Raw genomic sequence first — 12,370 nt, 5'->3', positions numbered from 1 at the left:
GATCGTTACTAATTTATTGGACATTATACTAATGATATGATATCATACTCTCTAATATTAAAATATACACTTGATGGTAGAAAACTGTAAAGAACTAAGAAGTGTAGAACATAGTTGCGCGCTTAGTGCTTACTGGTCCGTCGTCCCCTCGAAACCTAATGCTCGTCGTCGTGTATTTTAGCTATATATGATACCGAATGTCTGTATAGTATGTAGAGCAGTATAGCACTTGTATACGATGCATGTATATTATATAATAATTAAAAAGTGAAACAGCCTCGGTCTCTTCGGATGGTAAATTTTATTGTTCAATATTACTATATATTATTTTATAATTAATAATGATTTCCAACGAAAAAGCGCCGTAATATCTGTACTGCCATATTGTTGTATAATATTTTATTTTACTCTTACACTCACGACCGTGTGCTATCGTAACAGTAAAATATACCAAGTACCGGTAAACCCAAATTTTGTATTTCATATTATTGCTTTGTTAAGTCAATCGAATCAATTCCATATCACAATATAATTTAGTCACTACTTATTTCGCATAATATATTTACACGACAAATACCACGGTCTATCTTTCTGTATAATCTCAAATTATATTGTTCGACTCCGCAATTGCTCTGTGTACGGCATAAGTGTGTAACAATATTTGAACGAATGACGCATAGTTTTACACAATGCATCCAGAATTGAAATCTTCCATAATATGTGACAATGCATTTTATTGGCCTGAATTTGAATGATTTCCTTCTGACGGGATCGTTTATTTATTTACTTAATCGCATTGATTGTGTTTGTCCGCAATGCCTTTTTTATCGGTTTAAACGTCAGAATGACAATAATTTTAACTTATAAAATACACGGAATACAAGTACATCGTTGTGTTTCTGTTCTACGTTGACGGATTAAACGATCATTGTCATATTGTGCGTGACGTAGTTGTACTGGATAAAAGTTGTCAGCTCGACGTAAACAACTGTGGTCTGTGTCCAGAAAGTAGTGTTGATATTTGAAAAATGGTTGTGTTATAGGGTGTTACGATTTGACAAGGCAACGGATGAGTATAAATGAAATCAACTGGTATAATGACCGCCGACCGCTAATAACTAAAGTCACTTTACTGGTAATTCGCTAACCGAGGTTGGGTACGAAGGCGAACGACAATCAATTCGTTTTCCTCGACTCATCTTACGACTGCCACTGGCTGCTGCAGTATCAATGTGAAATAATATTATATGCATTATTGTAGTTCGGAGTACTTTCTGACCTATATTATATTTTTTGAATTATTCACTCTATACATTCGACACCATAAATTTAAAATAATAATAAAAAATAAAACCATCGTCATCTGACAATGCGTAATAATAGATAGTTCACGTCGAAACGGAAATACGGAATGCAACTAGAGCGAATAATAATCTAAAACCCATCGATCGTTGTTTTCATCTAAACGATGATTTCGAATGTAATATTTCTACGATTGTGTGTATAGAAGTCTAAATTCCTATATGTTACCGTATAACGGTAAATGTACAAAAATATCATTTTTTTTTTTTTTTAGTTTTAGTTTTAAGTAACTGAAAAATTTGTTTTTCGAATTCCTGCGATTGTTGTATTATTTATTATGATCGTAATTTATTTGTAAAATATTATTTAAATACATTTTCTGTCATTTTATGACAATACTGTAGGTATTCGTATTTACGTGTAATATTGTATTATGTTATTGTTTACATATCGTTGATAATAATCTTTAGCTACTAAATTACAGGTACATTCATAATAATGTACTGTCGACTATTATACTGGATGCTTATTTATTTTCAGTTCCTATTAACTTTCCCACATTTACTACGTATTTTACTATCAATTATTGATACACAGAATCATTATTTGTGAATTGCGATATGACCATATGGGCACATTGTGTATGAATACAGTCTATTGAAATTGTATATATAGATTTTTCATACACGTTCATCAATTTTCGATTTCATAATACGCAGAAGTATAAAAATAAATAAAATTAATTGATCGATATATTATTACTATATATTTATTAGGTAATAAATAAAATTGTTACAACTCATTTTATGATTTTCGTTAAACGCGCTTGCTTAATATTCATATTGTCGGTGGTGTAATTACCACAGATAAGGGATGTATTGTTCATGTCTCAAGCCGTGATCGGGTTTGCGATAGTTAAGGCATTTTGATTTCAGATTTATTTTTTTGAATCATTATCGACATTATCGTTATTTGTTGTTTGTTCTAGGCTCACGTGGTGTCTGCATTCGAGCAGTCTTTATCGAACATGACTCAGAGGCTGCAACAGTTGACCGCCACGGCCGAGAAAAAGGTAAACATTAAATTCCATCAAAATATTGTAAACCTTTGCGATAAATTCTGACAAATGTAATATTCAAACAATAAAACGAAAAAAAATACGTTAACCGTTGACTACTATTAATCGTGGACCGTCTGCTTATTTCCGTTTAGGATCACGAGCTGCACGAACTGCGTCAAACCGTCGAGATGTTGAGGAAACAAGGCGCCACCGATTCGGGAAACCATGCGAACGGCGGCGGCAACAACCACCAAAGGCGGCACACTATCAATTCCGTCGCCGATTCTAGTACTGGTAAGTAATAATTTATTGCTCGTTCTTTCGGTGATTCGCGCCGACCCACCAAATTCGATCATCAGCGCCTACAGTAACACATCCCCGTCTGTCGTCTTTAGGTAATAACATTTCACGTCAACTGTCGACAGATTCGGTTTCGAGTTTGAATTCCCTGTCGTCGGCGTGCAGCGCGTCCAGTTCGGCACAGCAGTCCGAGGCCGACAAGAAGAAGAAAAGAGGATGGGTACGACCAAACATATCCGTATGATGACTAGATTTTAATCGATTGATTAGTGCTAAAAGAAAGAAAGAAAAACCAGTATTTCTGTACATTGCTGCAATTTTGTTTTTAACATTACATATTCATTTTTGTGGAAACGAAACTCGAAACTGTTCCCCTCCAAAATTAAGGAGAAAATTAACGAATTTTTTTATTTAATTAAAAAATTATTTTTTGGAACGAGTTTCTTTGAATAGGCGACAAGGATCTGAAACGAGTTCTTATATCTATAAATGAACGATGAACGTGGACCTAGACCCTTTTAAAAATTAACTTTCCCAACACAGTAACACATACATAACATATTTTTATATCCATAGCCCATGTGCAAATTTTCGTGATTGGTTTTTCTGTTTTGCTTTGACACTATCCGATTTTGAACTACAAAAATTAACAGCAACTGGTGCATAATATAATTTGTAATAACTTGTATACGTTATATTGTTCAAATGAAAATTATAGCTGCGCAGCTCGTTTAGCAAGGCGTTCTCACGATCCAAAAAGAATCGTAGCAACTCGTTATCAGATGCCGAAGAGGCGCACATCGCCCGAAACCATCAGAGCGCTTTTCTATCTGACATGTCTGCACCGTCATCGCCGATGCTCAACACTCCACATGCGAACGGACTGGGATTCAAGAACAGCCATTCGTCAACGACGTGCGTGTTCCGAATTTTGTGTTAAATCCTAAGTTGTACTTATTGTGTTTTTTTTTTTTTTTTTTTTTTTTAACAACATTTCTAGGAGTTTGTACGATTGCGATCGGGCTGAACACGACTCAAGTCCAGAAATGGTGGAGCAATTGAGAAAACAGCTCAGAGAAAAAGATCTCGTTCTTACAGACATTAGATTAGAAGCTTTGAGTTCAGCACACCAACTTGAATCCTTAAAGGACACTGTGATTAAAATGAGGGTATGTTTTAAGCGATAACCCTAATATCTCTTGATATTGTTTTCATATTTTTAATATTGAAATCATTTTTATAGGATGAAATGTTGAACTTGAAACAAGACAATGAGAGATTGCAAAAAATTGTAACAAATCAATCCCTTCAGTCTAGTTGTAGTTCTCTACAGTCTCCACCAGTATCAAATCACACTCAAAGTAAATTTTTCACCTATTAATTTTTAAAACTTGTTATTTTTTAAAATACAATATATATTTTTTATTAGGTGATGAAGGGACAGAAGCGTTATTGCCCTCATTAGATTCAGATGCTATGTTGGTCCAACTTAACGTGTTCCTTGGTAGTCATGGTAGTTATAACAAATATAAAGAAAATAAGACTAAAACATGCATAATATCTGCATTACCTATTTCACCAAAATCAAAATGGGATATGGTTGACCACCTTGTTGTTAAAGGATTCAAAGTAAGAATTTTATTTTTATTACCAATAATAGTTCCTCCTTTTTGAATTCTTTAATAAAATTCTAAACTTTGAACATTTTCACTCTTTTAAGGATTATGTGGAACGAATTGATCCAATGACCAAATTGGGACTTTGTGTTGACTCAATATGGAGCTACCACATCGATGATATAATACGATATATATCAAATACAAAAGAATATAAGCCTCCTGATAAGTCCCCTTATGAATGTATGATGAATGGTTCAAATATTTCTATTTGTCTCAAAGGTGCCATGCATTCGGGAAGTTTAGACGCTTTAGCGTTCGATACTCTCATACCAAAAAGTATTCTCCAAAGGTACTAATTGCATTGAATTAATTTAATACATTAAACATTTAAAAAAAATACTCACATATAAAGAAATTTTTCTTCATTCATTTACTACATAAGACTTAAATTATGATATGTTTTAGCATTATTTATTGGAATTCAAAGACAACTTTTTATCTATTTAATAATTATTCTGTTAAGTTGTAAACACTTTCAGAATAACAAAATAATTTCCTATTTTTCTTTATATTTTTAGGTATGTTTCTTTATTAAGTGAACATCATAGAATAATTTTATGTGGACCTAGCGGTACTGGCAAGTCTTATTTATCGAATAAACTTTCCGAGTTCCTAGTTATGAAAATGGGAAAAGAATGTAATTCTTCAACTATTGTTACATTCAGGTTAGTACTTTTAGTGCAGCGTTTCAAATATATTGAACATTTTTTAATATATTTAATATTTTTTTAGCGTTGATGAGAAAAATAATAAAGATTTACAACAATATCTGTCCAAAATATCTGATCAAGCTGATAGTGACTCTTCCCAAATTCCATGTGTTGTGATCTTAGACAATTTACATAAAGCGTTGTCTTTACCAGATGTGTTCAATGGTTTTCAAAGTCCAAAATGTCCATATATAATAGGAACTATTAATCAGTCAACATGTTCAACAACTAGTCTTCAATTACATCACAACTTCAGATGGGTCCTTTGTGCCAACCACATGGAACCAATGAAAGGATTCCTTGGTCGTCATTTGAGGCGTAAACTTGTAGAACATGAATGTCGAATTGGACAAAGAAACGCGCAGCTAAAACGAATTGTGGAATGGATCCCGGAAGTCAGAAATCATTTGAATCAATTGCTTGAGATTCATAGTTCGTCTGAAGTTACATTAGGTAATTTTCACTAAATCAGATTATTTTATTTTTACAAGTTAAGTTCATACTTCTAATTGTTTTTCATGTTTTAGGACCTATTTTGTTTGTTTCGTGTCCAATGGATTTAGAAACATCTCAAATGTGGTTTTCAGATTTATGGAACTATTCTTTGGTTCCATATGTAATGGACATAGTTCGTGAAGGCATTAGATTGTACGGAAAAAGAGCAGCGTGGAAAGATCCAGCTTCATTTGTCATTCAGTCATATCCTTGGTCTAATGCAGTGCATAAAACCATAGAATCATTCATTAGAATACGACCAGAAGATGTTGGCTATGACATAGAACAGGATAATGACCCATTGGTATAGTTGAATTAATTATCTGTGATCTGGTTAGGGACTTTATGTGCTTGAAATCATTACATTTATACATATTGTCACAATATTAATTACTTCTAAAATATAATATGGTAGTCTTAATGATCCAAACTTGATATGAGCGACTCTATTCAATTTATCAAAAATCCGACTTAGAGTGGTATTTAAAATTGCTCTATAATGAGATTTAGGTGAATAGGTATTTTACCTGTCTATCTTATATTATTTAGGTGTATTACCTACATAACAATTTTCTTTTTCTTTTTTTTTTTTTAAATTATCCCGCGGCCATTGGGAAGGGGGTTGTACTGTAGGTTCTTATGGAACTGTAGGTTGGTTTTACACGTGGGTGAGAGTTTTGGCAGAATTTCTATTGGGGCACCCGTAGGTTTCTGCCATGCCCCGGAGTAGGGGATGGCGGCACTTGTTCTCCGAACACCGTGACTTGCCCGGAGATAAATGCTGCCCAATGGTCGAGGATCGAACCCGGTCCGGCTGAGCCACAGCCGACGCGGTAGACCACTCGGCCACCTCGTCCCCATATCAAATTATTAATACTAAACAAGATAACAATTGATATTTAAAAAGATCATTTTTATATATGTATTTAGGTGCTTATACTGTGTATAGTACTTTATAATTACAATACATAATAATATAATAAACTAAATGTACTAACTAGCAAAGAATAAATTTATGAGACTTCTGCACTTAAATAAATAAGTGTAAATTCATTCAAAAAGTTAAAAGTTAGGTAAATTATAGATTGTAAATATTATTTATTTAATGTTTTTTAATCATATACAACTTGGGCATTAAGAATGTAGTTTACAATTCAAATATATTGATATTGTATGATTATAATATATAATATTAAATGTATAACACATAAAAAATTATTTTAAACAAGTTTTCATAATTGGAATTGTTAATAATAGATCTTATCATCAGATTTTTGGAGTTTTTCAAAAAATTATAAAACTGTATAAAGTCCTTAGTTATGTTTATCATAATTCATAATTTTTCATGAAGCAAATATTAATACTTATATATATTTTTTTAATTTAGTTAAACATGTTGATGACTCTTCGAGAAGCTGCAAATTACTCTAGTCCTCAAAATGACACTGACATGAACTTGCCAAATAGTAATGGAACTTTGGCGACACTGTGAATGTACTCATAAAATATATTTATTTGTGATTTTTATAATTTATTATAGTTTTTAAGTTGTGTTTACCAAAATGTATTACTTTTTGGTAATTGAGTCCTAATGACGTTATGTTTACCAAATAATATTAAATCTAAATGCCCCTATACGTGGCTGTATATTGTTTCTTAAAAATTAAAAAATTAAACATTTCTAAGCTCAACATTTTATACAAACTAATTTATTTTTATATTTTTAATATCTCAGTTTGGCACGGACAATAAATTTTTATTTCAAAAGACTAAATTACTGCCTTTAAGTTGTTTAAAATACACATTTTTACTACATTATATTATAATAACAGATATAATGTGCTCAAATACAGTAGTTATTTTTAAAATGAATTTTACAAGTCATAAAATATTACATTATTTATTTATTTAAATATATTATTTTATTTAAACCGTCCGAAAATGTACTTTTGTATTAATTTAAATACAATAATTTTTCTCTGTAAAATGTAAAATCAATCTAAATTAATTTTTGTATTGATTTCAATTTCTAATTGATTGATTATTTACAAGCGTGTTGTTTTCAGATATTAAAATTAAAAAAAAAAAAAAAACATCTTTATTAGTATATAAGAATATAATTATAATATTGTTTACTAAATCTTAATTTCCTGGTGCTTTCATACTATAGTTTATTTGCTTATTATTACTTGTTAATAAATAAAACTGTAGATAATTACCTTGCTTAATATACTGTTATTGTTAATATTAAAAATTGCTTTTGTATTTATAAACAATATCCCGTATTAATATATTATATGTTTTTATATATATATATCATGTAGTACAAATTTTTATTTGTTAATAAAACCAAAATAAATTATACCTCTAGTTTCTACTATTATAAATGTGACTATTATGATTCCTGTGTGTTATTATTTTTCAAACATTTCATTCTGAGTTCTCCTGAAATTTGATTTTTTGTTTTTTAACTGAATGAATGATACTGAAAAATAAAATAATATTTTTTACACTTACATTAAAATGTGATATGTATTCCAAAGTATCTGCTGTAAAAGATATTGATGTGTTATTTGCTGATGAAAAATTCTAAAAAATTAAATAATTTAGATCTGATTATATTTCAATTCAATGAATGATATTTTAATTATAATTACAAACCATGGTTATATTTTCTTTCGATGTAAATTGTATCTCCTCTGAATGTGTATTGTTAACAGTACCATTGTTTTGCCTCGTGTACATTTCTTCATAATGAATTGCATTAGAACTATCTTGTGACCAATTTATAAATTTCTGTTGAATGGAAACTAGTTTATCAAAATTCAATGTTGAATTTGATGAAAATATGTTGGTGTCGCTAAATGTAGGCAAACTTGAATGATATATACTCGGTTCATATATTTTATGATCTTCATAATTATTAAGTTCATATGAGACTTTTGTAGAAGAATTAATACTTGAAATGCTATCCTCTTCCCTATTATTATTCTGTGATTCCTCATTCCAACTATTTACATTTTTTCCTGTGTCATTTGAATCTTGTGCTATTCCATTATGACGCATGTTTTTACTTCGATTTTGATCATTTATTGTTTCTGTATGTGATGTCATATTGAAATCAGAAAATGAAATCCTATTAAAAATTTCACTTGTCCTAGTCCGCAGATCTGAAGAGGATTTCTGGGTAATGTATTTGATTTTTTTTTTATTTACTGTTTTTATGTTAATTATTTGACTTGTTTTTGATTCTCTGACCAATCTGTTCTTTTTGAAAAATGATGAATTTTTTTTAAGTTTCTCGCTTAAACTTGGTTTTATTACTTCTGTATTACTTTTTTTAGTAAATAAAATTGATGGTTCCTTTAAATCTGATACTTGGTGTTCTTTTTTTATATAGTCTTTAAAATAAACTGATGTTGTATTTGTATTGGTAATTTCCTTTTCTTTCCTGTTATATAATTCTTCACTAGACACGTGACTTACAATATCTATATCTGATTTTGAAATATAATTTTCGTATTGAAACTGTTTAGGATCCCTACTAATAAAATATATTTCATTTTGTGTATTGTTTGAGTAATTCAGATTTTGTATGTCTTCATTTTGTACACTAGATAATGTTTGATGTGTAGTATTCAAAATTTCAAATTCGCTAAGTTCTAATTTTCTTGGTAATATCTTTCTTTGTTTATTATAAGACAAAATATGATATTTTGCTATGTTTTGTTTATTTAATACACTATCTCCATCATTATATGAGTCAGTTGGCAAATTATAACTTTCTTCTTGAATTTGTGTTTTAATTGGACTAAGTAAAGGAGTAATTTCAAAATTGTGTACTCTTTTTGTGTTTGGAGTACTACAAATTATATTCTGGTTAACTGAAGATGATTTTGAATTTATATTTCTACATTTTGTTCCTAAATAGATAAATATTTTTATGTTATACTCTTGTGGTTTTGTAACCAAATTACTATTCAACAATTAATAAAAATTAAATTAATTAAAAATACTCACCAGGCTTGATTGTAATTGAATGATGAATAACATTACATAATAAAGGAGTCTTTTGATGTTTAGGATACCTTATTGGATAATAAGGCTTGTATTTTTTGTAAGCATTTAAGAAACATCTAAAAACATAGACTAAATTATTAGCAATCAGCAGTTAAATTTAATTTAAATTGTTAATAACTAATAACTACCTATTAGTTTGGTTGTAACAAAATTTATTGAATTATACATATATTATTTTAGTTACCGAAAAATTTCCAATAGATATCAACTTAAAAAATAGAAGTTACAAAAAAAATGTAGACTAATATTACTATTTTAGATAGGTTATAATATATTGGATAAAACAATATTCAAACAGTTCAGGCCCTTTGTAGTGATTCCACTAGGAGAAAAAAAAGGTATATTGATATATAAATATAAAATATATATATTGCCTAAATCATATTATAAGAATAATATTTTAGCTTTTTTTCTTTGTATCTGTATGCTTAAAGACAATAATTAAACAATAGAAAAGGTATACTTCTAGTTTGTGATATTCCACCTAACCTCATTTTTTAATTCCTTACTCTAAAGTAATAAGTAATAACATAAAAACATTTATGGCTACATCAATATTATATGCAATTATATTATATATGCAAATGTGTCATCTGCAATGGTGTACATCAAGGTGGTAATTTATCCCCTTTACTATTCTCTTTCTTTATTAATAATGCTATAACCATATTCTGCATGGTTCTCAGTCTCTGACGTTTGATGATGATATAAAAATATTCATAGTATTAATTAAATAGGTATACAATGTATTTATAATTTCTTGTATTAATAATTATGTCATCTCATCCTGAATGATTTAAATATACTGTGTGTGTGTGTATATACTTGTGTCTTTGGCTAAGACTAGTAAGACTTAAGGTTTTTCATAATATTTCTAATTTCCTCAACGACCTTTAATCCCATAAAAACACGTGTTTGGGCAAGTAAATATGTTAAGAAAAATTTACTTTAAAATTGTAGACACGTTCAAACGCATTTGTCAAGATTCAAGACACATTAGGGCGCACCTTACACGCTTGAGCAATAAACTACTAAATTATTAAACATTAACAATTTTAATAACTAACAACTATGAGAAAAAAAATATATTCAAGATACAATTATCTTTCGTTTGCTTAGCCAATTGTAAACTCAAAGCTATTAACTTTTATTAAAAATATGCTAAATGGCGAAATCGGAAATGTATGTTGTAATATTAAATAGAGCATCTTTTCACATCACACAACATCACACTTCGTTCTGACATTTGTTTCATTCCACATCCCTAATATTAGTAAATAGTAATATTCTTATGACGAAACCCGATCACTCCGTCATGGCATGTTACAAGCCAATTTGGATCCCTATTATTTTGCTTAAAAATTTAATTGTTTCAATATAATTATTGATTATTATATAAAATGTTATTTACTACCTATTTAAATTATATTACTTGTTGATTATTATAGCTTACCGTGTGTGGGTACTTACTTATTTGGTTCACCGCAAACTGTGGGTATTCCTAAAACTTCATATGTCTTTCCAAGTATTTGTTTATGAGGCAGAAAGCTATAATATTTTTTTACGTATGCCATACTCCGGAGTAATATATTTTCTAACAATCGTAGCCTTTGGAATTTAGGAATGTTAAAATGTATTGCCCAAATAATTGGTTCAAGTGGTGTACAGCAATCATTATTGTTATATTGTTGTGTGATGTACATAATAAATTCATCTTTATTGAGCATCAATTTTAATAACTCTGTTTCATCTAAAGTTAAATAGATATATTATAATACTTATAATATAATATTTCTATCTTTTAAATTTGTAAAATTATATATTAAGTTTATCACTATAAGCCTGTATCCTATATTAATTATTATGTATAAATATTCGCTCGTAGACATGTAATTAGTAAAAAATAATAATATAGTTTTGATTGTATTGAAATAGCTAGGTAGCTCTCTATTAAGATTGCTACTAAGCTACAGTAGGTAGTAATAACCTAACAGTCAAAATAATTTTTATATTTCATTGTCATACAATATTTTACCTCCATAGGCGTGCGGACAGGGGCAGCAAGGTGTGCTCTTGCTGCCCCTGGACGGTTTGAATATATTTGTCTGGGCCGAACTATATAATAATAACATAACATAATAATATAACCGTATTATAATAATAAAGAATAATGTGTTATTGATATTTGATGTATTTTTAATTTTGATATGGTAACCGGTGTTGAGCAAAAACAATCTATGATTAACCAATGATAATATCGTTTAAAATATTTTTATTTAAAGGTCAAAGGTTAAATTTTGATTTTGAGCTTAAAAATGTTAACTTAATACCCATCATGTATGGGCCGGTAAAAATATTCGCTGCCCCCGACTTGAAACTTTGCGCACGCCTATGTGCCTAGGTATTATAATATATTTACATATAATAATAATTCTCTTATGAATATAAACTTAATAGGTACACATTTAGACTTTTTTTAAATTTTGTTTGATATGGGACATTTTTGTACATTCCTAAAAACCATTTTCAATCTTTTGATTTTACTCGTTGAAAAAGTTGGCTATACGAAACCCCTTAAAAACGGTAACTTTGCCATTGATTACTACTGTTGGATTGATTATTAAAACTTTTGGAAAAATACATTTTTTCGATATTTCCTACTTGGAATATTTAAAATAATAATAACATTTTTAACATTTTATATTAGTAATATTTTGTTATCCTTATATGTTTTTTTGTTAAGC

The 12,370-nt window shown here is 29.3% G+C and overlaps 2 protein-coding genes across 10 annotated transcripts in view; one reads left to right on the top strand and one right to left on the bottom strand.

The window, feature by feature from the left end:
• sick (sickie) overlaps positions 1-7,237 on the top strand; it is a 90,839-nt gene extending 83,602 nt beyond the window's left edge. For 5 of the 9 annotated variants that reach the window (XM_089229760.1, XM_089229758.1, XM_089229763.1 and 2 more), the window contains 12 exons: positions 2,291-2,374; positions 2,515-2,656; positions 2,758-2,900; positions 3,381-3,577; positions 3,663-3,831; positions 3,906-4,023; positions 4,092-4,291; positions 4,383-4,630; positions 4,860-5,006; positions 5,074-5,504; positions 5,579-5,850; positions 6,934-7,237. In XM_089229760.1, coding sequence (XP_089085886.1) covers positions 2,291-2,374; positions 2,515-2,656; positions 2,758-2,900; positions 3,381-3,577; positions 3,663-3,831; positions 3,906-4,023; positions 4,092-4,291; positions 4,383-4,630; positions 4,860-5,006; positions 5,074-5,504; positions 5,579-5,850; positions 6,934-7,038 — 2,256 coding nt within the window. In that variant the 3' untranslated portion in view covers positions 7,039-7,237. The remainder of the gene's footprint in view (positions 1-2,290; positions 2,375-2,514; positions 2,657-2,757; positions 2,901-3,380; positions 3,578-3,662; positions 3,832-3,905; positions 4,024-4,091; positions 4,292-4,382; positions 4,631-4,859; positions 5,007-5,073; positions 5,505-5,578; positions 5,851-6,933) is intronic. The other 4 variants (XM_089229766.1, XM_089229759.1, XM_089229762.1 and 1 more) reach the window with 3 other exon arrangements.
• Positions 7,238-7,798: 561 nt separating this feature from the next.
• LOC149055403 (uncharacterized) lies at positions 7,799-11,200 on the bottom strand. Its single transcript, XM_089229552.1, has 5 exons — positions 11,097-11,200; positions 9,567-9,682; positions 8,208-9,469; positions 8,064-8,135; positions 7,799-7,991 (listed from the first exon to the last, which is right to left on the bottom strand). The coding sequence occupies exons 1-5, from the start codon at positions 11,198-11,200 to the stop codon at positions 7,977-7,979; spliced, it is 1,569 nt and encodes a 522-aa protein (XP_089085678.1). The 3' UTR covers positions 7,799-7,976.
• Between the last annotated feature and the right edge of the window lie 1,170 nt (positions 11,201-12,370).

Source organism: Diuraphis noxia, unplaced genomic scaffold, assembly GCF_037042655.1.
Source record: "Diuraphis noxia isolate RWA-SAM2 unplaced genomic scaffold, SU_Dnox_SAM2 contig0005, whole genome shotgun sequence".
Lineage (NCBI taxonomy): Eukaryota > Metazoa > Arthropoda > Insecta > Hemiptera > Aphididae > Diuraphis > Diuraphis noxia.
Note: the sequence above shows the minus strand (reverse complement) of the source record. Positions and strands in the feature narration are given on the sequence as shown.